Source organism: Myxine glutinosa, chromosome 9 (assembly GCF_964187855.1).
Source record: "Myxine glutinosa chromosome 9, kmMyxGlut1.1, whole genome shotgun sequence".
Taxonomy (NCBI): domain Eukaryota; kingdom Metazoa; phylum Chordata; class Myxini; order Myxiniformes; family Myxinidae; genus Myxine; species Myxine glutinosa.
This window is the reverse complement of record NC_136269.1, coordinates 40,522,248-40,549,631: the sequence shown is the minus strand read 5'-3', so window position 1 is coordinate 40,549,631 and position 27,384 is coordinate 40,522,248. Positions and strand designations below refer to the sequence as shown.

Here is a 27,384-nt window from a genome sequence, read left to right as displayed (position 1 = left end):
CACTCCCTCACTGTCCCTCATTGTCCCTCATGTCAATTCCGGCACCCTGTCTCTTCCTCCCGCTCTTTTTCCCTCCCTTTACTTCCCGTTGGCGGACGTTTTGCGAGAAGCAAAGCGTTTTGTAGGACGCTTCCACGGAACCAGTGCTGTTTTTTTTTTGACGAAATTTGCTAGATAAATAGCATGGGTGACACGGATTAAATGATTTTATGATTATGAATTAATGACGAAATGATTTTATATTTAAATATAAAAATTGATCTGCTTGGTGTTAGTTTAAGGGCTGTTCCAAATTTATCTTGATTATGAGACAAAAACAGCAGAATGGGAATCAACAGACAATGGAACAGCTCGCGACGAGTGTTTGTGGGTGACAACCACCCTCTGGTCGAGGCTCATAGAAGGGGTGATGCTTACTGATTCGGCACGCTTACAATAGGTGTTAATGGTGGGATGTCAGAGGTTTTGGTGTGGGTTAATGTTCACACTGTTTTGGAAAATAATGCTCGATGCAACATGATCCTAAAAAAAAAAAGAACCCAGCCCTACATCGAAAGATCAGGAAGGGAAGGAATGGAAAATTTGTCAAGGTTTGAAATTAATCGGACAAGGGGGTCCCAAGGTATGGTCACCGTACTCGCAAGCCGTTCGCTTTGGCTCTGCGGATGGACCGAACCATTGCATGTAAATAGAAGGGGGGTTCTGTGGTCGTTCGCTTTGGCTTTGCGAATGGACCAAACCATTGCATGTAAATAGAAGGGGGGGTTCTGTGGTCGTTACTGCCACGTGGTTTCAAAGTTTTGTTGTTGTTGTTTGCACGCATGTTTTTGCAAGCACGTACGGGCGAGCACGTACGTGCGGGCACGCCCTAGTATATATAAATTGAGGTAATATTAAGTTATGGAATTAATTGCTTTCAACAATGCAAAGGGTGACAAAATATGGGATTTTAATGGGATTTTTTAATGGGATATTGGTTTAGGAATGTTTAGAGGTCATTGCAATGTGATAATGACTTGTGACCATTTGTTGTTGGAACTTGTTGGAACTTGTTGTTGGAACTTGCTGTTGGAACTTGTTGGAACTTGTTGTTGGAACTTGTTGTTGGAACTTGCTGTTGGCACTTGTTGGAACTTGTTGGAACTTGTTGTTGGAACTTGCTGTTGGAACTTGCTGTTGGAACTTGTTGGAACTTGTTGTTGGAACTTGTTGTTGGAACTTGCTGTTGGCACTTGTTGGAACTTGTTGGAACTTGTTGTTGGAACTTGCTGTTGGAACTTGCTGTTGGAACTTGTTGGAACTTGTTGTTGGAACTTGCTGTTGGAACTTGTTGGAACTTGTTGTTGGAACTTGCTGTTGGAACTTGTTGGAACTTGTTGTTGGAACTTGTTGTTGGAACTTGCTGTTGGCACTTGTTGGAACTTGTTGGAACTTGTTGTTGGAACTTGTTGTTGGAACTTGCTGTTGGAACTTGCTGTTGGAACTTGTTGTTGGAACTTGTTGTTGGAACTTGCTGTTGGAACTTGTTGTTGGAACTTGTTGGAACTTGTTGTTGGAACTTGCTGTTGGAACTTGTTGTTGGAACTTGTTGTTGGAACTTGTTGTTGGAACTTGCTGTTGGCACTTGTTGGAACTTGTTGGAACTTGCTGTTGGAACTTGCTGTTGGAACTTGTTGGAACTTGTTGTTGGAACTTGCTGTTGGAACTTGTTGGAACTTGTTGTTGGAACTTGTTGTTGGAACTTGCTGTTGGCACTTGTTGGAACTTGTTGGAACTTGTTGTTGGAACTTGCTGTTGGAACTTTCTGTTGGAACTTGTTGGAACTTGTTGTTGGAACTTGCTGTTGGAACTTGTTGGAACTTGTTGTTGGAACTTGTTGTTGGAACTTGCTGTTGGCACTTGTTGGAACTTGTTGGAACTTGTTGTTGGAACTTGTTGTTGGAACTTGCTGTTGGAACTTGCTGTTGGAACTTGTTGTTGGAACTTGTTGTTGGAACTTGCTGTTGGAACTTGTTGTTGGAACTTGTTGGAACTTGTTGTTGGAACTTGCTGTTGGAACTTGCTGTTGGAACTTGTTGGAACTTGTTGTTGGAACTTGTTGTTGGAACTTGTTGTTGGAACTTGTTGTTGGAACCCGTACTTATTTAATTAATTACATTTCTTATTACATTACAGTAATTACATTACAGTAATTACCTGAGGTAATTACAGTAATTACAGTTCCGGTAATTACAGTAATTACAGTAATCATTACAGTAATTGCAGTAATCTTATTACAGTAATTACATTACATTAACTCAGGCACCTTTTGAGTAAGGAAGCTGATATTTGGACATGACACTGTCCAAGTGATGTGGCTGTCAAGGAAAATATTGATTTATTGATTAATCATTTAATAAATTAACTCGTTGATTTATAAATGACTTATTTAATTAAAATTCCTGAGAGATACATCTTCGGATGAAATACTTGCAGATTGGTTATGCTATGAGCCAATTCATTAAGGAAAATATTTTGTGATGGCCATATTGGCAATTTCGTGGCCATATTCGTGGCAACTCAGTTAGTGCCACTGCACCTTTAAAATGCATCCCTGCGTTCATTTTTCGATCGATTGAGTTGAAATTTTGAACAATCGGATCTGGACTGTCGTTGTTAACGACTCTAGCACGCACTCGTCCAATCAGGATGGAGCGGTATGGTCCCCGGATCATCACTGCCCGCAGTTTTAATTAATTTTACTTTTTCTCTTGGTCATATAATTTTGAAGACATGCGTGTCATGATAGAGGAAATGTTTGTTCTGTTGAACGGAATAAATGTTGTTTATTTGTGTGGGAGTGTATTTTTGTGTATTTCTTGTGTATTTTGGATATATTTTCACGACTAATTCCAGTTAACATCCTGCAAAATTTGCTCGTTTGCTGGCCGAGTCGAAATTGCGTTGAGTTTCTATGGCATGCGCCATTAAAAGCGCTGTGTAATGGTTGAGCTCCTTTTATTTCGGTTTGGTCATGCGGATGAGCAAACAAAGTGACAAATGCTGCGGCTCGAGCAGTAGAAGCGATGTTTTTTTTAATGGAAACGATGTAATGAGTAATTAAAAGTGGGAGGGGGCAACACCACGCATACCTCTTTTAAGGTGTGTATAAACCCTGGAATATTTCAGCAATCAATACAATGCTGAAACTATGTAAGTTAAGTTAATGAGTAATTTACTGAGTAATTTAATGAGTAATTTAATGAGTAATTTAATGAGTAATTTAACGAATAATTTAATGAGTAATTTAATGAGTAATTTAATGAGTAATTTAACGAATAATTTAATGAGTAATTTAATGAGTAATTTAATGAGTAATTTAATAAGTAATTTAATAAGTAATTTAATGAGGAATTTAATGAGGAATTAAAAGTGGGAGGGGGCAACACCACGCATACCTCTTTTAAGGTGTGTATAAACCCTGGAATAAACGTGGGAGGGGGCAACACCACGCATACCTCTTTTAAGGTATGTATAAACCCTGGAATATTTCAGCAATCAATACGATGCTGAAATGATGTAATTTACTGTGTAAGAGGGTCGACCTTGGGTTTGTTTGGGTTTGTTGTTTATTTTGTGGATGTGTATTTTTTGTGTATTTTGGATATATTTTCACGACTAATTCCAGTTAACATCCTGCAAAATTTGCTCGTTTTCTGGCTGAGTCGAAATTGCGTTGAGTTTCTATGGCATGCGCCATTAAAAGCGCTGTGTAATGGTTGAGCTCCCTTTATTTCGTTTTGGTCATGCGGATGAGCAAACAAAATGACGAATGCTGCGGCTGGAGCAGTGGAAGCGATTTTTGAATTGTTCAATGATTATTCGATATTGTTATGACTTATTGTCAATAGGTATACTGAGTGGCCATGAGGTAGCCTGTTGCTATGTACAGTTTTATTCTATTGTTGATTATACCACATAATTGTGGTGATAAAGGAAATGTTCGTTTTAAATAGATGATTATGATATGACCATGACTATAAAATCATGATGATTATTATGAATGATATCATAGGGTTCAAATGCAGAATGATTGCATGAACTTGGGAAAGAACTTTCAAGCCCTATGGGATAAATTGGGTGTTACAAGCAATGGAGCTTCAAAATTTAGCATGATTGAAGGAATTTTACAGTCTTATTTCAGTAGTTTTACGAAATGTAAATTGCCAAGAGATTTTGGGTACTATTAAAGGAAAAAATGATGAGATATTTTTTCCAATGAACTTTAATATCTGCCATCCATTTTGGCTGTCTCACGAATGAAGGATGAGTTGCCTTTAGTGGTTGCAAAGAAAATTTGTGGAGACCAGGCAAAATGGGGAAATATGTCAGATATGACCCTAGGACAGGACGGTGATTCATCAATTGACATGAGGTACGAACCAGAGGTGACGACCGATGAGTCGATCTCAGTCAATGGATGGACCTGTCCTGACATCATTGGGGAAAGGGCTTATGCAAGGAGTCATTCAAAATGATTAATTTGATTTATTGATGAATATTGATGAATTAATTGAAATTGAATAATTGATTGAATTGTTAATTGATTGAATCTAATTGATTGAATTTAATTGCATAAATTGAACTGAATAAATTGAATTGAATATATTGATTGTTTGATTGATGAAAATGCGGTCTCAAGAAAGAAGCTTTGATATCTTTGCGAGATATTATCAATGTGGAGACAACCTGGGAAAATTGAGCAAGGTGGTGAGTTTATATACAGATATGTATGTGCGGTTACCATTGTGTGATTTCCCCGTCAAACAGAGCGGACACCTGAGGATTCACCCACTTCATACTGACCCTCCGGCTCATCTGCAAATACTGATCTGTGAGATTGGATTGTGCAAAAGCCACAGCTGAGGGAGATTCTCTGGAAATCACCGTGCGAACAGGTGGAGAGATCCTTCCTGGAGGTACGAGTGAAGCTTTAGAGGAACCTGGAACAAGCTACAACACATCCAACGCTACTTTGATAAAAGGCAGAATGGGAAATGGAGCCTGCAAGAATACACAAGGACAACCAGAAATTCCACAAAAAGGTACTTGTACACATCATATGTACGACCGTTATGGTGCCGAAGCTATAAGGCAGGTCGAGAATTGGTATTTGTGGACAAAGGGACATGATGAGGAGTTTCCAAGAGATGGTACATTTGAGCGAAGTCGATTGGAAAGATTGGAACAAAGATTGAAAGCCAGGAAGAGACAGAATCTAACGGTAGACTGGCTTGCATTCCATCTTTGGGATGGTGAATCCAGACAACGGGAACAGCAAGAACGGATAACGGATCTAGAACTTAAAATAAAAAGGATACAGGATACAGTGGAGGAGACAAATGCACAACTGCCCTCGAAATTAGGAATGAAAGTGACAGTTGTCCCATCAGATTTCCAGTTGTCTCCCCAAAAAGGACGGTACAGAGAATTTTTTCGTGTTTCAGGAGATAACGAGAGATTGCAGTGGCAACTCAGGGATGTAGAGATGCAGCCCAGCAATACAAGTGCACAGGTGCACAGATCAGACAACGACAGAAACCGGTGTTTCAAGTGTGGACGGATGGGACATTGGAAAAGAGGATGTCCGTATACCAAAAGGAAGACAAGTTAATAGGGTAAACCAAGATCAAGGGTACCAGTGCTGACCGATACCTCAGACAATGATTAGGCCTTCATTGCGACAAATCCCAAATGACGATTGGCCTCAACAAATTAGATTACTGGACAAACATGAATAACTGTCGATGATTCTTGGGTCTGAAAAGTTTTCGGAGCAAGAATTATTCATTTTTCTTTTGCTTGTAAGCAAATTAGTAATTAATTGATCAAATGCCAAAATTGGATCTTCTATTTTGGGCACAGCAATTTTAAATTTACAAAGTTTGGAACAATTGCGTTGCAATTGTTGGCAAACCAAGTAACAAGAGTCACATGATGATCAGGTGGGAATTTCGGACTATTGTTCCGCACAATTGATAGGTCAATGGTCGACTGACATGCAAATGGGTGTGTAGTCAAAATTTGGATAGATTATTGTGAAGGCAGAAAGGGTAATTTCAATTTGACATCATAAAGGTTTTCTAAGAATGGACTTTTGGTTCATTTGTCTATAAGCATTTTGAATTTGATTGACAAATTTTATGAAATTGAAATAAAATTGACACCCATCTGATCTGTAAATAATGGTTCCAACGCAAACAAATATGCATAATGCATGTGTGTGTGTGTTTTTGTGTATCAATCTTACAAGATTGTTGACACCGACAGTGTGCCTGTCTGGAAATGGATAGTTATATGTGGATGGGATTGGGATATGTGGATGGGATTGAATATCCAGAGAATCCGTAAAATAAAATAGAAATATAATTTGATTATGAACATTATCTCTTTTGTCAAGGGAAATGGAATATAAAAAATTTGATGTGCTGGGTTATGAGCAGCCATTAATTAATAGTAAAATTGTGAGTAATTTTGGGATTCCATTTTTGATAGAATGTATATGAGAATAACATCTATTTATGGATATGAGCTTCATAAAAGGAAATGAGGAAGTACAAAATCATCCAAATTTGGGAGAGGTCTTACACTGACTTCCCAGAATACTCTGCTCATGGATTTTATATATATAAACTTGAATTTTATCAGCATATAAATTGTGCTGTATGTATGGATGTGTTTTAGGCATAGATGATATGGGAAAAGAGTAAAGAAAATTTTGCTGGTTTGAACTATTGTGGGTTTTCAGTTCTGGAGTTTAAACAAAGTCACTGGTTAACAGATGAGAAAGGATAGTAAATAAATTATTCTCTGCTGGGCAAATTAAGTACGATATTACTAAGACTTATGAGAGCTATTGTTCCGCCTTACAGCAGTGGAAAATTATTGGAAAAAATTAGATCCAACATAATGAATCTATAAAAGAATGTGATAGGGATAATATCCTCAATTTGTACTAATTATTTGATTGTGGGTAAAGGAATTAAGTCATCGTAGTGGATTGTTAACAGCAGCCTGAAAATGTCCTGAGAGTGTGCATCCATGTAATCAGAAATCCCAGATTTGTTTTTACAAACAACATTTTGGTAGAGGTCTTGTGTGGAACACTTCCTTGGTAGATAAAAACGGTACTGCATGCTGGCAGCCACTTTTGCGGCCAGTTAGGCCAAACAAATTGAGAGGAAATTGTAGTTAAATACGTAAGTTACACATGGCTATTTGTAAAAAAGGAAATTTGTTGAGATGGGAAACATTTTTTCGAAGGTTTATTAAGGTGTTATAATATGACATGTGGCAAGGCAAACTATTGGATGGGAAAATTAGATCTGGCTATAGAATAAATTTATTGACCCCTTGAAGTTAATCCTTCGAATCATTGTTTCACTGGCATTTTTGTTCAAATTGGAAATAGTTTGGTAGAGCTTTGGTTAAAACCTTTGGTTGCGGTATCTTGGAACGAATTGATAAACCATAGGAGATTGATAAGAATAGAAACAAATATGGACCCAAAATAGAAAGTTGGATTCATGCCCCTCATTGCAAACAAGCACATGGGGCTAAGGTGGACGATCCCACAGAAAATGAGGCTGCACCTAGCAGCCCAGCAGAACATTCAGTGGTAGATAAATGATAGTCGTGATTTACAGTCATTTGAATTACATTTTAACACCCCTTGCATTGATAAACATTACATTTTCAACATGTGATATTCCTACTTGGAATAGTGACATTTATTTGCCTACATGACATACAATTACCTGCTGATATTAATACAGCATGAGTGAAAAAAAAAAAAAGTATCACAACTACACTCATGATCAGGGGATTGAGTTCAACCCCGGGAGATAGGGGGATCAGGGTAAGACAAATAATCTGATTATGTTACATATTAAGGGATTTTCTTTATTTACCTTTTAGGAAGCTTGTTAGTTTGGTATATAATGTTAAATGTCATCGACATATAACTATGTCATAGATATGAACATATACAAGGAGTAGCAAACTTGTTTGTTGGTTTAGTAGTTATATTGGCAATTGTTTTAGTGGTGGCTTGCTTGAAAGCCTTAGTGACGGTGTGTTTGAATAAGGTAACCAACAACACGATGATAACGCATGAAGTGACAAATGAGGAAAGAAATGTGGAACCAGAAAAGGAAGACTTTTATGGCAACATAAACAGTAGAATTAAGATAATGGCATAACGACAATGTTATGAGTTGTGTCAATTACAATATCAATGAACTCATATCACCACGAGTGACACACTGTTAGGAAAAAAAGAGGGAAAAGAAAAAAAGTGGAGAGGAATTATGGTAATAATACATTATGCTTAATTTGTTGGTTTGGGAAAATTGTTGTTGGGAATTAGGTATTCCTGTTTGTGATTGTAATCATATACAATGCTATTCTTAGTTTAGTAATAAAATACATACCTGATTGAATATTATTTGTGTGACGCATATAAATGAATATAACTTTTTGTGTTAAGGAAAAACAACAAATTGTTGAATGTGAAACTGTCGGAAGATATACATGATTATGCTGATTTCATGGTAAGATGCACCCTATCTGATTCAGTGTGTGTGGAAAGCAGATTCAGATGTGACTGAGCATAAGGATAAGACGAGATCACATTTTGAAGGGAGTGCTAACGGAATTGGGAAGAAGTTCGAGAAAGAAAATTTGTGGCTAAAAAATGAAGTTAATCGTGGCATACACCCTCTTTCTCAAAGAATGATGAAGACATTCTCCCGTGTAACTTGGAGATGAATGCTTACCTTCACCAAGGAAATTTATGTGACCATTTGCCTGGATCACACTGCAACATATGAAAGAAAGGCGATCACTTACTCTTGTTCGAAGGCTTCGAACATTCACCACATCAGAAGTTGCAGGACAACGACATTTTACCTGCAACCTCTGTGAAATGCGGGGACATATGTTATTACTTCACCAACGTCCGGGGAACCAGCATGGAGCTGCAAAAAAAAAACGGCTGTGCCCTTGTCACAACAGCTGTGCACGATTCTGCTGGTTGCTCCTGGTAAGGACCATGAATGACCTGAACACCATGGTCCCAACATCATTGTGGATGCATCCGGCATCCCTGTTCCACATCTTGCTGGCCAATCAACGTCACACCAATACTTGCTGCCCACTCACAATGAGGGAGGAGGCAAGTCGACTACAACTGGGTGAAGGCCGTGTTCAGGAATTACTATGGTTTACAGCAAAAAGTGGCAAGAATGCTACAAGGAGAGCAGGGTCAGTCTATGACTCCGCAATGTTACCACAACAGCGAAATCCTACACGAAGTAGTGCAGGAGCTATGAAGACATTAGGAGAAAATGTTTCATACCTGGATTCAAACACAAGTGATCAACCCTTCCTTTCAAACAAAGTCAACATTTGTGTGGAGGCAAACGTTTTTGCCAGATGGTGCAGATGCTTTACAAAACTTGAAAATGAAGTGAAATTGTTGTATCTTGGTGATGGTGAAGTGTTGTTTTGAAAATATATTTGTGATGCAAGTGCAATAGATTGAACAATATGGAAGGAGTCAATGACCAACGAAATGTTTTGTGATTCTTGCAGGATGACGGTGTATGCCTAAGGGAATTTGATTACAAAAGTTATGATTATTTACTTATACTTGTAATGATGTTTACTTGCAGTGATTGATTATTTACTTATACTTGTAATGATGTTTACTTGTAGTGATTGATTATTTACTTATACTTGTAATGATGTTTACTTGTAGTGATTGATTGTTTACTTATATTGATGTTTAGATTAATGGTTAATATAAACAAAAACAAAAAGATGAGGGAATTGTGGAAGTGTAATTCAGTGTAACTTATTGATTGGCACTGGTAACTTATTGATTAACCTGGTAACAAAGCAAATACATTTTACATGCAAACTCTGTGAAGGACGAGTTTGTAAATGAGTTAGGAATGTGCACGAACATGATAATCTCTTGAAACACCTGGTCACAGCCCCAGGCTGGAGCACCCCCCTATTGTTTGATAAATGGAACTCACAACAGGGGGGGCTAGCTGGCGCCAGGAAGGCGACCAGTAACGTCAGCGGAGAAGAGATTACGAGTTCAGCGGACAGAGGATTAAGTCGAGTTGGTCCATATAAGCGGGAGCTGCGGCTGGAGTCGAGAGTACTTGCTACGTGAAGCGCTGACCGAACGGGAGTGTCGGATGAACGAGAAGGACCAGCGAAAAGAGTTAACCTGATCCATTATATTATGCGGTATCATTTTGGTAATTGGATGAAGTGAATACAGTTTAATAAACTAGACCTTTTGTAACCTGTGTCCGGTCATTGGAGTCCTGTGAGTCCCCCAGTACAAATTCCCTGACAGTAGTGAATAACTGTCTTGAAGACCTGGAGGGAGAAATGGGATTGAAGAGAATGTGGAAGTTGGTTCCACAGGCCAAAACAAGTACAAAAAGTTTTAATTAAAACAAAAGCCGCGTCGATGTTACACAATGCCTAGATGCAGCTGTGCCTATAACGTTGATGTTATAGGCACAGGACATTCCTATTGATTCGATTACTTGATGTTATTTTTGTGCAAAGTGAAAATATATCTCGGCAATTTCCCGTGTGTGGCGACGAATTTTTAATATATCTCGGCATTTTCCCGTCTGTTATTTCAGGCGGTGTATGACTGACCATGCCGCGATGTAAACAAAATATATATATCTCGGCATTTTCCCGTCTGTTATTTCGGGCGGTGTATGACTGACCATGCCGCGATTTAAACAAAATATATATATATATCGCCATTTTCCCGTCTCTTATTTCGGGCGGTGTATGACTGGCCATGCCGCGATTTAAAAAAAAAAAATCTCAATGGACTTGAAGTTACAGGCCTTTGAGAATTCATTTAGTTCTATAAAGGGCAACTTTCATCGGATTTTCTTCCCGTTTTTTTTCAACCGAGTCTAAAACTATGTTAGCGACTGTGAAAAATGAAATGATATATCGAATTTGATTTGAAATAAAACTGTGTGAGAGAGGAAGACACCACGGGCCTACAAAACAGGCCTCAAAGCTATGCGAGTTAATAAAATGGTGGATATTTGTTTATATGAAGGCTCTCCCAGAATGGGTGGAGCTATGGTTCCCAGAATGGGTGGAGCTTTGAGGTTTTGTCTTTTCTGCAAGAACAAGAAGAAGAACAAGAAGAACAACAACAACAGCAGAGGGCACTCACTCTATGACCAGCGTCTGCGACGCGGCTAAAAATAGGAACAAATGAGTGGAGGTGAGCAGTTATCCTGGATTTAGTTCGTTTCACCAGAAGGGGGTTGATGGTGGACCATGTGAGCCTTGCAGAAACCTGGGTCCTGGGCAAAGCAAAGAAAGAGCAGTAGATGCAAGATCAGAAAGGAGGAGGTGGAAGACAGAGAAACCACCAACCTGTCTGATGCAGGGGAGACAGCCCAGAGGAGAGAGCAGTATTCAATCAAGCTGCGGATGAACGCCTTGTAGGTGGATAGGAGTTCAGGTGCGCCAAGGAAGGATTTTGTATGACCGAGGATGCCCAGTCGTGAACATTGGTTCGTCTGGCTTTGGAGGCCAACTTTGTGAAATTTGGCGTGCCCAAGAGAGATCATGGCTGATAGTGAGACCCAAGAGTGTAAGTGACTAAATTTCCTCAAGAGGATTGTTAAGAACATAGATAGGGAGGAGAGAGAGACAGAAAGAGAGAGAGGGAGTTTACCAGATGGCCCTTTCAGAGAGAGACAGTGAAAGTGTGAGATTTGTCAGGATTGGAAGACATACAGTGCATTCAGAAAGTATTCAGACCCCTTCACTTTTTTCACATTTTGTTATGTTGCAGCCTTATGCTGAAATCGTTTAAATTCATTTTTTCCCTCATCAATCTACACACAGTACCCCATAATGACAAAGAGAAAACAGGATTTTAGAAAGTTTTGCAAATTTATTAAAAATAAAAAACTGAAATATCACATTGACATAAGTATTCATACCCTTTGCTATGACACTTGAAATTTAGCTCAGGTGCCTCCCATTTCTCTTGATCATCTTTGAGATGTTTCAACACCTTGATTAGAGTCCACCTGTGGTAAATTCAATTGATTGGACATGATTTGGAAAGGCACACATCTGTCTATATAAGGTCTCACAGCTGACAATGCATATCAGAGCAAAAACCAAGCCATGAGGTCGAAGGAACTGCCTGCAGAGCTCAGAGACGGGAACGTGTCGAGGCACAGATCTGGGGAAGCCTAGAAAAAAATCTCTGCTGCATTGAAGGTTCCCAAGAGCACAGTGGCCTCCATAATTCTTAAATGGAAGAAGTTTGGAACAACCAGGACTCTTCCGAGAGCTGGCCGCCCGGCCAAACTGAGCAATCGGGGGAGAAGGGCCTTGGTAAGAGAGGTGACCAAGAACCCGATGGTCACTCTGGCTGAGCTCCAGAGATCCTGTGTGGAGATAGGAGAAACTTCCAGAAGGACAACCATCACTGCAACACCCCACCGATCTATGATTTATGGCAGAGTGGCCAGACGGAAGCCTCTCCTCAGTAGAAGACACATGAAAGCCGCTCGGAGTTTGAAAAAAGCACCTGAAGGACTCCCAGACTGTGAGAAACAAGATTCTGTGGGCTTTCATGTGTCTTTGTCTGAGGAGAGGCTTCCATCTGGCCACTCTGCCATAAAGCCCAGATCGGTGGAGTGTTGCAGTGATGGTTGTCCTTCTGGAAGTTTCTCCCATCTCCACACAGGATCTCTGGAGCTCAGCCCGAGTGACCATCGGGTTCTTGGTCACCTCTCTTACCAAGGCCCTTCTCCCCCGATTGCTCAGTTTGGCCAGGCGGCCAGCTCGAGGAAGAGTCCTGGTTGTTCCAAACTTCTTCCATTTAAGAATTATGGAGGCCACTGTGCTCTTGGGAACCTTCAATGCAGCAGAATTGTTTTTGGAGGCTTCCCCAGATCTGTGCCTCGACACAATCCTGTCTCTGAGCTCTGCAGGGAGTTCCTTCGACCTCTTGGCTTGGTTTTTGCTCTGATATGCATTGTCATCAGCGAGACCTTATATCGAAAGGTGTGTGCCTTTCCAAATCATGACCAATCAATTGAATATACCACAGGTGGACTCCAATCAAGGTGTAGAATCATCTCAAAGATGATCAAGAGAAATGGGAGGCACCTGAGCTAAATTTCAAGTGTCATAGCAAAGGGTATGAATACTTATGTTAATGTGATATTTCAGTTTTTTCTTTTTAATAAATTTGCAAAACTTTCTAAAATCCTGTTTTCTCTTTGTCATTATGGGGTATTGAGTGTAGATTGATGAGGAAAAAATGAATATAAACGATTTCAGCATAAGGCTGCAACATAACAAAATGTGAAAAAAGTGAAGGGTCTGAATACTTTCTGAATGCACTGTATTCCAAGTGAATAAGGAGGAATCAATTTTTACATATGAATAAGGAAGAAATATTCATAAATGTAGAAGTTTTAATGAACATACGAGTGTAAGTGTAAATAAACATGGGGGGAGGGAAGTTGGGGACTTGAAGACACATTTTGCATTGTGCGGATGTTCTGCGTGTCCCTGATAGTAAGAAGTAAAATACCTTAAACCGTAATTGATCCACCGTGAAAAAAAGTAAAGCCGTTCCGGGCCTTACCCTTAGTCAGAGCAAAAGTGGACGAACTCCTGGCTGAATACAAAAACTTTTGAACACTGTACCAACAAGAGAGTGATCCCGATAACAATGAAACAACAAATGCACAAGGGATCTTGAAATTCATAATCAAGAACACATTAGAGTGCACTTATGCCAATCTTACAAGACTGTACCACATCATGGGGACCCGACCAATTTCTTCAGCGACAGCTACAGCTGAGCGATTATTTAGCAGGGTCAAGCTGATTAAGAATTATTCTCACTCTACAATGACCAGCTGAGGTGGTTCATAGTTGTGAACAATAAGGGTACCATCTGGCCAAATGAACATGCGATATTTGCTTCCCTGCTGACACATGTAATTTCGAAGGATTTCGCCTTTTGACATGGCTGTGGAGGCCGAGTGTTGACCGGCGTACACGGTGGTAGATGTGGCAGGTTTTTCTCTCCTGGAGGAAGGCTTTCTCTCAGGTTTGGATTATTTTCTGACTCTTTTCTTCGCCGTCGCTTAATCAGCATCTCCTTTCAGGCGATTCACTTTAAAATGGGTGACACCTTGACTGCTCAATATGTTTCTGGTCCACCTTGCCTGATCAATCTGTTGCTGGTCCACCTTGCCTGATCAATCTGTTGCTGGTCCACCTTGCCTGATCAATCTGTTGCTGGTCTACCTTGACTGATCAATCTGTTCCTGGTCTACCTTGACTGATCAATTTGTTACTGGTCCACCTTTACTAATCAATCTGTTTCTGGCACACCTTGACTAATCAATCTATTGCTGGTCCACCTTGTCTGATCAATCTGTTGCTGGTCCACCTTGACTGATCAATCTGTTCCTGGTCTACCTTGACTGATCAATCTGTTACTGGTCCACCTTTACTAATCAATCTGTTTCTGGTACACCTTGACTAATCAATCTATTTCTGGGCCACCTTGTCTGATCAATCTGTTGCTGGTCCTCCTCAATGGTTCAATCTGTTCCTGGTCCACCTTGACTGATAAATCTGTTGCTGATCCACCTTGACTGATCAATCTGTTGCTGGTCCACCTTGACTGATCAATCTGTTCCTGGTCCACCTTGACTTAGAGGATTCTTAATCATTACTGATCATTATGTTCATTATTATGTCTTTCAGACCATGTTCATTGTTGAAGTTGCAATAAACCGCCAACTGGATTAACAAAGAGAATTGGTCTTATTTATGAACACGGTTCAACCCGCCCAACTAAGGCTCCTCCGACTTCTCCTCCGACATTCAGAACTCTCCCAACGAGAAAGCTCTCCTCAAATATGGCGCAATCCTCCCTGGACAGTTCCCGCCCCTTCTTAGCACACCAAACCCTCCTCAATCCTCCTCAAAGAACTCTCTCCAGCGATGTGCATTTTTGGCCGCCCAATTCGAGACTTCATCCCAATACCCCCTGGCAGATAGAAACCTCATAACACTTGGCGTGGGACTCTGGCGGCTCGGGAGGAAGCACTTCGCAACCGCCACATGAGAGACGCTGAGCGCTGGCCTGAACATACCAAGAGACTCTTGCCCCTTGTTGTCGGCGACTGTGTTCACATCCAGAATCAGACCGGGCCACACCCCCTCAAATGGGACAAAACCGGCATCATCATCGAGGTTCGCCAGTTTGACCAATATGTGGTAAGAGTTGACGGTTCAGGAAGGGTTACTCTGCACAATAGGAAATTCCTGCGAAAGTACATTCCTGTGCTAACACCCCTACCAAGATTGACGATAGATGGTGATATTGGGGTGCAGAGACCAATGGTTCGGCAGAACATCCCACACCCATGCATTGTGCACACCACAACCCCGGCCAGTCACAAGGAGGCTTGTGGCCCATCCATTACTAGTCCAATGCCACCGCAACATCCCACCATCAACTCTGACACCACTCCACCGCAGCCACCTGCTACGTTTCCTGTTGAATCACCCAGGGTCAACCGGAGCCCTCCTGACCGCCATCAGCTCTTTGATGATGCTACATCCCCATCTATGGCTAAGTCATCGCAGGTAACCCGGCATATCAGCGCAGCGCCTCCAATGTCACCTCCTCAAGTCAGTGGTCCCAAACCCAATACGGTTACCACACGCCCTGCGCTTGACAAACCAGCTGCTGCACCCAGACGGTCCGGCCGAAGCACTAGCAAGCCTGCCTGGCACTCTGACTATGACATGTGATTCTGGCATTGACCATTACTGACATTGTGTTTGGTTTCTGGTTCACCAGTTTTTCAATTGGCTTCAAAGTTAGTTACATATATTCTTCATATTCTCAGTCTTTGTCATGCCAAAAGACACACATACTTGTTATACACTTATATTTTCCATGCCAAAGACTTGGGTGGAGATAGAGGATTCTTAATCATTACTGATCATTATGTTCGTTCTTATGTCTTTCAGACCGTGTTCATTGTTGAAGTTGCAATAAACCGCCAACTGGATTAACAAAGAGAACTGGTCTTATTTATGACTGATCAATCTGTTGCTGGTCCTTTCCTCCAAAGGTTCCTTGTCAATGTCAGTCTTCTTGAGATACACTTTCAGGGTGTCTCTATAATGCTTTATCTGGCCATAACTGAACCGGGGGTATAAGGACTTGTTTTGCTAGTCGCACATCATGCAATATAATGCATGTACCAGTCCATCAAAACTGACATGGGCTGGAAGAATAGACTAGAGGTAAGCACACTCACCTATGAGCTGTCTGGCCTGGTTTTGAATCCCAACCCAGCTATAAACTGGCATCCTGGTGTTTCACAGGCAGGGATGAGGCATGAATGTGTGTGCCGTTTCTTGGATGGATGTCAAACTGTTAGTCCAATCTGCCACCATTTGTTGGTGGACCTTACATATTCCATGGTGACTTTCGTGAAGAATACGCGAGTTGTTTCCAGCACAATGAACAAATTCCAAATTCCTGCTTTAACTTACAGAGGAAACTGCATCAGCAGCACTCGTCTAGAAAATGTACATTATCATTATCGTAGCCATCTGATTCAGCCGAGGAGGCATTTTAAAAATGCTGCAAAGTCGTAACAAGCAGGCATTTAAAAAAATGCTTTAGAAGGCAGGATACCTGGACAGGTATGATAACACAGGTTGGCAAACAATTATAAAACTACAATGGCACTCTGTATAGAGTGCATACCTCCGCCAGGCTGAACAGGTTACCACTGATAGGCCGGATCTGGACCTGAACCAAAATCTAGTCAACTTGTTCTTATCTCTTAACCAACTCATCCACCAAGTTTTGTCATAACTCTTCCACAACTTTTTGAGATGTTATGCTATATATAATTTTTGACCGATCTCTCAATGGTGAAGAATCACTTAGAAATTTATAGTATCTGGATCCGGAACCGGATCTTTGCCCAAATCTAATCATTTCCTCCTTGTTACATACCAAAACCAAGTTTCATCTGAATCCATCCAACCGTTTTGAGATATCCTGTACTGTACACAAACAAAGACAGTCAAGGGTGAAAACAAAAGCTCTGCCCACCAAAATATGGTGGATAACATTTTAACTAGAGACATAGAAACATGGCATGGTCTGATTTTGTACAAAAGCATTTGAAGATCCTTCAATAGCAAACCTCAATGCACTTCTTACAGGCCTAAGGTTCGTTAATTGTCAAGCTATTTCTTTCAGGTCATGGGTATCTGCCTTGATTTGGAGCTGGGAGCAATATTTTGAAAAATTGGCAAATATATCGATCTATATTTTATCTATCCATAGATATATGTTATCACATCACATATACATATTGTACATACATCATATCACATACACATATACATCACATATATATATACATATACAGACTTGGCATTTAATATGGAATAATTTTTTCTGGTGGTGAACTTACTTTTCAAGATGTCTTAGAACCAAAAGTTCATTGGAATTATGTTGAAATTATTCTAGATTTTGTTAATGTGACCTTTAAAAGAAAGAAAAACCACATTTGACATTTCGAAACAAATAAATTGATCCTTGAAAGTGATGTAAACTGATATTGAACTCAATTGATGGACAGTACTGTGTTAAACTTCTGTACGTTTTCCAGAAGTATCTCTTTATTTTGCACATTAGCCAAATTTTTTTTTAACAAAAACAAAAGTTAAATTACGACTGGGATTACAGACAGTAAAATTACAGTTCAGTAGTGTAACCCTCACGAGCATTCAGGAGAGCACGTACATGTTGAGGCATGCTGTTCACGAGATTTGCCAAGGTTTGGACAGGAATCGCTTGCCATGCAGTGACAACGGCCTGCTGCAATTCACGCACAGAGGTCGGCTGCTGGTCCAAGTGGTCGATTTGACGCGTTAACTCTGCCCACAAGTTCTCTATCGGATTCATATCCGGGGACATGGCAGGCCACTCCATATGCTCTACACCACGGTCAGCAAGAAAGTGTTGGATCATGCGAGCACGATGAGGCCATGCATTGTCATCTTGGAAGACAAAGTTTCCTCGAAAGGCTGCACGAGCAAATGGAAGCAATGTTTCTTCCAGAATGGCCCTGTACTTGAACTGGTTCAGGTTTCCATTCAGAACAACCAGGTCAGTTTTGCCGCCTGCATGAAAAGCAGCCCAAACGGTCACCTCACCACCTCCAGCTTGGACTCTTGGCACTATACAATCTTTGTTGTAGGCTTCATGCACTTGTCTGCGCACTCGGACATGGCCATCTTGACGATAGGCCAGAAATCTACACTCGTCACTGAAGATCACGTGATTCCAGTGTCCTGGCTGCCATTTGACGGTGCTCTCTGGCCCACTGCAATCGGCGCTGGTGGTGTTGTCTGATCAGGCGTGGCTTTCTCAGGGGACGCCTGGCACGATAGCCTGCTTGAACCAGTCGTTGGTTGAATAGCCTTCTGGATACAGGCACATTTGCCAGTTGCTGCCACTCAGCCGCAAGCCGATTAGCTGACTTGGTACGGCCATTGCGGACTAACCGGTGCAGCTGGCGATCATCCCTCCTTGTGCTTCTGCGGGAACGTCCTGGCCTCGGTATTGGAGTAGGGACACCCCTCTGAGCATTTAGTTTCAGGATCTTTGACACCTGACCTTGAGTGATGCCATACCTCCGAGCAATAGCATGCTGTTTCATGCCGTAATTTCGTAAAGCCACCACTCCATGACAAACAGCATTGTCGAGTTGACGGACCATCTCCAGAGGAAGCGGCGATAACCTTTGGAGACGTGCAGCAGTTGTTTTCCACTAATACAGAACGCAACAACCCTTGTATACCCGACTGTGAAGCCAATCATCAAATGCACCTGTCCGTACATTTTGCCACGCCACCTGTGATACCATACACAAGTTTGTGGTTGAATTCAATTTGCCGATATGAAAACCCTATTCAAATTTCAAGTCAATTGGATGAAAATTGAGGATTTTAGAAATATCAAAAAAGTGGTTGACCTTTGGCCTATGTTGACCTTATGACCTACGTTGATCTCAAAAATAGTTTGTGGTTGAATTCAGTTTGCCGATATGAAAACCCTATTCAAATTTCAAGACAATTGGATGAAAATTGAGGATTTTAGAAATTTGGCATATGTTGACCTTTAGGCCTATGTTGACTTTGAAAATAGTTGGTGGTTGGTTTCACTAAGCTGATATGAAAATCCTTTTCAAATTTCAAGTGAATCAGATGAAAATTGAGGATTTTCGAAATTTGAAATTGTTGTTGACCTTTGGCCTCTGTTGACCTTTTGGCCTATGCTGATCTCAAAAATAGTTGGTGGTTGAATTCAGTCAGCCGATATGAAAATCCCATTCAAATTTCAAGTGAATCGGTTGAAAATTGAGGATTTTAGAAATTGGAAAAAGTGGTTGACCTTTGGCCTCTGTTGACCTTTTGACCTTTTGACATCAAAAACTTATAGGGTTTTGTCAGACTACGAACTCTACCATTTGGTGAAGTTTCGTGAAGATTGGTTTAAAATTGTGACCTGTAGGCAAGTATAAGTGAGCGGACAGACAAACACACAAACACACACTTACAAAAATGAGTGTGATCAACATACTTACAAAAAATAAAAAATAAAAAAAATTCCCAAGTAACAAACACACACAAACTGGAGTGATCATCATACTTGCAAAAAAAATTTTTTTTTTGCCAAGTAACAAATGGACTCGAATGCAATACCCTTACCTCCGACGAGGGTAACAAGTGGTTTCTTTCTTTTGCAAGAAATTCCAAATTGTAATTGCTTTGCCCAATTTTTGAGTTCTGGTTCTAATTGAATTCTTCTATGCTTTCAGCTTCCAAATTCCTTGCTTTTCTTTCATAGACAATTCTCTGGTCTTGTCTGTCATCTGTTCAAATACTTATGCTTTCCTAAAATGGGGGGAATGAACATAAAAAGTGCTATTGTTCTGTAATGATAAAACATATATGCAGCTAGGTGTCTAGATCTCATATGACGTGCCAGTATCAGATTTAGTGACATTCTAAATGGTGGTTTCTTACCACATCATAGTGAGAAAATATCTTTTCAAAGTCCCGACACCTCTCTTCCTGGCTCGCATCCTATGGCAAAGGTTAAAACAAATTAACCATGAACGAATATAAAGCATGGAAATAAATTAATAGTAGATCTCTCTTTCAACAAGACTGTCACTTTAAAATGCTGGCCTGAACAATATTATGGTTGTTGTTAATTTATTGGGTATGACACACACACACACACACACACACACACACACACACACACACACACACACACACACACACACACACACACTCTCTCTCTCTCTCTCTCTCTCTCTCTCTCTCTCTCTCTCTCTCTCTCTCTCTATCTCTATCTCTATCTCTATCTCTCTCTCTATCTCTATCACTCTCTATCTCTCTATCTCTCTCTATCTCTCTATCTCTCTCTATCTCTCTCTATCTCTCTCTATCTCTCTATCTCTCTCTCTATCTCTCTATCTCTCTCTATCTCTCTATCTCTCTATCTCTCTCTATCTCTCTAACTCTCTATCTCTCTCTATCTCTCTATCTCTCTCTATCTCTCTATCTCTCTATCTCTCTCTATCTCTCTAACTCTCTATCTCTCTCTATCTCTCTATCTCTCTCTATCTCTCTCTATCTCTCTCTATCTCTCTATCTCTCTCTCTATCTCTCTATCTCTCTCTATCTCTCTATATCTCTCTCTATCTCTATCACTCTCTATCTCTCTCTATCTCTCTCTATCTCTCTATCTCTCTCTATCTCTCTCTATCTCTCTCTATCTCTCTATCTCTCTCTCTATCTCTCAATCTCTCTCTATCTCTCTATCTCTCTATCTCTCTCTATCTCTCTAACTCTCTATCTCTCTCTATCTCTCTATCTCTCTCTATCTCTCTATCTCTCTCTATCTCTCTATCTCTCTATCTCTCTCCAGTCTCATCTTCTCTTATTGACCTTAGAATAATTATTTATGATCAAAATAGTGGACTGGTGACACATTCACCCACCCATCAAATAACCAACCCCTGATCACTTAAGCCAACCAGTGTTTTTCTTATGTAGGCTAACTCTGGCAGATAGAGTTGCACCAGCAGCCTTCACCACCAGCTAGGCCCTCTCCCTCAATGTCCTCCCAATCTAACATGTGAGCCCCACCAAGTAGTCAAAGTGGAAATCTGGAGATTGGGGGTGTGGATGGATGAAGGGAGGACAGACAATGTCCTCCCTTATAGATTATTTGTCACCCCTATCACCACTGATTCAACCATTATAGATCCAACCTCCTCACAGAGACTCCATATGATTAACCCACAGCACATTCAGCATCTGACAAAGGAGCCTAGAAGATAACTTCAGCAAAACTTGACAGAATGTCGGAAGGCCATAGCCTGACAAGAGCTGAGCTCATGATGAAACACAGAAGGCTTGCCTGATATCTTGCTTCGAGCAGCAGAGCTTTGGGTTTGGGGTGGGGGCAGTGCCTGTCTCAGAAAACCTTTTGCCACCAAAAAAACAATTTCACATAGCTTCTGCTCTGAGGCTGGTCTTACTCATGTCCATGTCACTGTGTGAGCTTCTGCAATCTTACTATAATTCACCAAGTGTCCGTCCGTCTGTCCGTTCAAAGGTACCGCAAAAACGGCTCAACCGATCGCAACGATATTTTGGGTGGGTATTCCTGGGACCCTCTGGAGTAAAATAGGCTATATTGTTTTTCCAATTTTTCCAATTTTCCAGTTTTTCCAAACACGATGGAATAATATTTCCGGATATGAACAGTGATGTGGCTTTTATTGAAATTCTACAAATACTGTTTAGATTTTGATGAGAATTACAAACCTGCAGCGAATCAGGAAGTGGACAGATGACGGCAATGCGTGGGTTTGATAATATCCAAATACAACCGTCATTCATTCGTAATTTTAAATCGTTAAACGTTAATCGTGTTAATCGTTTAGTTTAAGTATCAATTAATGATTTGAATTGAGTGAATACAATTACGATTTTAAATTCGTAATTGTGTTCACCCAACCGTACGGAACTTCACATCAGGATTTAAATATTTGTTTATGTCACGAATGTTGTTAAAAGCTTATTTTTTATATTAATGTTATTTAATTTGTGATTGGAGTTATGCTGTTTGGAATGAAAAAAGAGATATCGAGTTCAAGTGAATGACGGAATGCCGTGATGGTTTCTACTTTCCAAACGTGAACTTCACGGATCGCCATATGCAGATTCGCCACGGACCCACGATCGATATTTCTATACGTGAACGTACTCGTTTGTTTGCGAATGGGTACGTTTTTCATGGAAGTCCTTCACGAACTTGCTGTTCATGTCTGACGTGCGACTGAAGGTGCTACAGTAATGTGGAATTTATTGGTTTCATGCTTTAGCATTCGCCGTTTCTGCATTGTCTGTTTGCTTTTGGCCTCCAACCCGTGCGTAGCATGGGTACCTCACTAGTTGCAATAATGCAACAAAGTCAGGCTCCTGTCAACTGAAATAGACCCTGCTTTCCCATATATAACCTGAGGCAATACTGGACCTCACAATTACTGACTGTTGACTTGCAAAACTGGTGGGGAACCAAGATGGTCAAAACTCATGATAAGATGCTGTCATCATGGTGCGAGTGCATGAGAGGGCTACAACTTCATCACGGCTAGGAAGTAGGAACCTCACCAAGTATACACTTCTAATTAATCACCCAGACATTATTATATATATTATGCTGAGGCTGCGTTTGGTGTGCAGGTGGACATCTCATGATGCACCTGCTCGTCCAACAAACGAAGAAGCAAGCCACCACAAACACAGGGTGTTCCGTAGGAGAGCAGGAGTAGGCCAAGGATACTGGATGCATAAAATGATAGCTGCTGGATGGATCATCTTCCAAAGTCATGCGTCTGATCCTAGAAATTTGGGTTGATGTTGCTAAAGGACAGAGTGGGTCCTGCAGGAGCTGGTCCAATGCTCCAGAGATCTAGTTGGGCAGGCTACCCCTGCCAACATTGTCAGACAGTGGCACAGGCAAATGAACTTTCAGCTGCATATAGCCAATGATGGAATACTGGAGCACAAATCAGTGCAGAACTTGGTGCAGAAATCATCAATAACTGGGATGTAAAGTGGTGGTCCATGCCATGCCACCCAATGCTTGAATCCTTCTGAACTTGAAGGGTCCTACTTGCCCACTGAACCAATTCACAGTCTATATTTGTATTTTTAGAGTTCCTATTTCTGTTTTTACAGTGCCAGATTTCATGGTATTCATTAACTTTGTACTTGCTACCTGTACTATTAAAACGTCAGTCTCGATCTATGTCAATGGTGTTATCCCAATTCAGTCACGTATCCTATTTTTCAAAATCTTCGCGAGGCCTAAATCCATGACTCCATCCGAAATGCCAGCCACACAGCTCCAGATGCAATTTCATGCTCACAATTAATTGATCCTACCTTCTTCAAACATAAATTCATCATCGATAAAGTGTTCCGATATAATCCTGTACCTCAAGTTGAAACTGCAGCAGAAAATTCTCTTTCACATTCAAGATCCTGTGCAATAAAGGAATAACTTCAGAACTACGACAGCAGCCGAGAACAAATCCAAAGCCAAAACAGTACAGCAACCAAACAACTTGAGCGTTCAGCAAAATAAAGTTTCCAACTACAAATTTGAACAATAACTAACATGCCCATTTGATATATTTGCATAATTGGTACTGTATTAAAAATGCCCAACACCAGGCCTTCACAAGGGCATTTGGGTTGACTCGCTTTCAAAACATCAAAGCAAGGCTTACAATCAAATGCAAGGCCTTGGCAGAGATCATGGTCTCCCTGACAAGGTCCAGAAGCCTTTTAGGCCACAAACTGCATCGACTTAAACTGTGTGTCTTAGTAGAAAGCAAAGATAAAGCAACATCTGCGAATCCTTTGGTGCGATTGCTCTCTGCTCACCGCGCCATGTCGTTTAGGTCAAGTCTCCCGTCGTTGTTCTTGTCGAAGAGCTGCATCTGCACGAGACATTATCGCTCGGGGTCAGAGGGGAAAGGAAATCACCGATCAAAAGGTCACTTGAGATTGTGCAATTAGTGAAGGGCTGGAGGAAGTGCAGATTGGGGATATGTTACAACAGATATTAAATTAGCCTGGATACTGCCATCTTTCTCTATGGAGACTGCCATCTTTCTCTATGGAGACTGCCATCTTTCTCTATGGAGACTGCCATCTTTCTCGATGGAGACTGCTATCTTTCTCTATGGAGACTGCCATCTTTCTCTATGGAGACTGCTATCTTTCTCTATGGAGACTGCCATCTTTCTCTATGGAGACTGCCATCTTTCTCTATGCATACTGCCGTCTTTCTCTATGGAGACTGCCATCTTTCTCTATGCATACTGCCGTCTTTCTCTATGGAGACTGCCATCTTTCTCTATGGAGACTGCCATCTTTCTCTATGGAGACTGCCATCTTTCTCTATGGAGACTGCCATCTTTCTCTATGGAGACTGCCATCTTTCTCTATGGAGACTGCCATCTTTCTCTATGCATACTGCCGTCTTTCTCTATGGAGACTGCCATCTTTCTCTATGGAGACTGCCATCTTTCTCTATGTAGACTGCCATCTTTCTCTATGGAGACTGCCATCTTTCTCTATGCATACTGCCGTCTTTCTCTATGGAGACTGCCATCTTTCTCTATGGAGACTGCCATCTTTCTCTATGTAGACTGCCATCTTTCTCTATGGAGACTGCCATCTTTCTCTATGGAGACTGCCATCTTTCTCTATGGAGACTGCCATCTTTCTCTATGCATACTGCCGTCTTTCTCTATGGATGCTGCCATCTTTCTCTATGTAGACTGCCATCTTTCTCTATGGAGACTGCCATCTTTCTCTATGGAGACTGCCATCTTTCTCTATGTAGACTGCCGTCTTTCTCTATGGATGCTGCCATCTTTCTCTATGTAGACTGCCATCTTTCTCTATGGAGACTGCCATCTTTCTCTATGGAGACTGCTATCTTTCTCTATGGAGACTGCCATCTTTCTCTATGGAGACTGCCATCTTTCTCTATGGAGACTGCCATCTTTCTCAATGCATACTGCCGTCTTTCTCTATGGATGCTGCCATCTTTTTCTATGTAGACTGCCATCTTTCTCTATGGAGACTGCCATCTTTCTCTATGGAGACTGCTATCTTTCTCTATGGAGACTGCCATCTTTCTCCATGGAGACTGCCATCTTTCTCTATGTAGACTGCTGAAGGAGCTGCGCTCCAACGCGAGTCGAAAGAATTGACGCGACCAAAGACGGAATTCGTCCGAGTTGCTTTATTGAAACAAAACAGCTCAGGTATTCTCACAAGCCCGTTTATCGGGCAGCAATATATATACACATTTATGCCGGGGCATTTGCCCGGGAAAAGGCGAGAGCGGGCATGCCCGGACGCTCTGGGCGAGCCCTGGAAAGGCGAGTCTGGACATGCCCGGGCGTCCTGGACGCGGCCTGGCAAGTCGAGGCTGGGCGTGCCCGGGCGCTCTGGGCGAGCCCTGGAAAGGCGAGAGCGGGCATGCCCGGGAAAGACGAGACCGGGCGTGCCCGGGAGGTTCGGGCGTGCCCGGGAACAGCGAGTCCGGGCATGCCCAGGAGAGGCGCGTCTGGGCCCGTCCGGACGAGCCCGGCATGGCGATCGCGCCCTGGCCGCGTCCTGGCAGGTGCAAGGCGATTGTGTACATTCAGCGGGAACCGCTACACTGCTATCTTTCTCGATGGATACTGCCATCTTTCTCTATGTAGACTGCTATCTTTCTCTATGGAGACTGCCATCTTTCTCGATGGATACTGCCATCTTTCTCTATGTAGACTGCTATCTTTCTCTATGGAGACTGCCATCTTTCTCTATGGAGACTGCCATCTTTCTCTATGGAGACTGCCATCTTTCTCTATGGATACTGCCATCTTTCTCTATGTAGACTGCTATCTTTCTCTATGGAGACTGCCATCTTTCTCTATGGAGACTGCCATCTTTCTCTATGGAGACTGCCATCTTTCTCTATGGAGACTGCCATCTTTCTCTATGGAGACTGCCATCTTTCTCTATGGAGACTGCCATCTTTCTCTATGGAGACTGCCATCTTTCTCTATGGAGACTTCCATCTTTCTCTATGGAGACTGCCATCTTTCTCTATGGAGACTGCCATCTTTCTCCATGGAGACTGTCTTCTTTCTCGATGGATACTGCCATCTTTCTCTATGGAGACTGCCATCTTTCTCTATGGAGACTGCCATCTTTCTCTATGGAGACTGCCATCTTTCTCTATGGAGACTGCCATCTTTCTCTATGTAGACTGCCATCTTTCTCTATGGAGACTGCCATCTTTCTCTATGGAGACTGCCATCTTTCTCTATGGAGACTGCCATCTTTCTCTATGGAGACTGCCATCTTTCTCTATGGAGACTGCCATCTTTCTCTATGGAGACTGCCATCTTTCTCTATGGAGACTGCCATCTTTCTCTATGGAGACTGCCATCTTTCTCTATGGAGACTTCCATCTTTCTCTATGGAGACTGCCATCTTTCTCTATGGAGACTGCCATCTTTCTCCATGGAGACTGTCATCTTTCTCGATGGATACTGCCATCTTTCTCTATGGAGACTGCCATCTTTCTCTATGGAGACTGCCATCTTTCTCTATGGAGACTGCCATCTTTCTCTATGGAGACTGCCATCTTTCTCTATGGAGACTGCCATCTTTCTCCATGGAGACTGTCATCTTTCTCGATGGATACTGCCATCTTTCTCTATGGAGACTGCCATCTTTCTCTATGGAGACTGCCATCTTTCTCTATGGAGACTGCCATCTTTCTCTATGGAGACTGCCATCTTTCTCTATGTAGACTGCTATCTTTCTCTATGGAGACTGCCATCTTTCTCTATGGAGACTGCCATCTTTCTCTATGGAGACTGCCATCTTTCTCTATGGAGACTGCCATTTTTCTCTATGGAGACTGCCATCTTTCTCTATGGAGACTGCCATCTTTCTCTATGGAGACTGCCATCTTTCTCTATGGAGACTGCCATCTTTCTCTATGGAGACTTCCATCTTTCTCTATGGAGACTGCCATCTTTCTCTATGGAGACTGCCATCTTTCTCCATGGAGACTGTCATCTT

At 41.5% G+C, this 27,384-nt stretch overlaps 1 protein-coding gene across 2 annotated transcripts in view; it reads right to left on the bottom strand.

The window, feature by feature from the left end:
* The window catches only part of LOC137435455 (secretagogin), a 125,321-nt gene that overhangs the window by 35,996 nt on the left and 61,941 nt on the right, over nt 1–27,384 (bottom strand). For both annotated transcript variants that reach the window (XM_068129244.2, XM_068129245.2), the window contains 3 exons: nt 24,172–24,227; nt 23,721–23,766; nt 20,224–20,283 (listed from right to left, as the gene is read on the bottom strand). In XM_068129244.2, the coding sequence (XP_067985345.1) occupies nt 20,224–20,283; nt 23,721–23,766; nt 24,172–24,227 (162 nt within the window). The remainder of the gene's footprint in view (nt 1–20,223; nt 20,284–23,720; nt 23,767–24,171; nt 24,228–27,384) is intronic.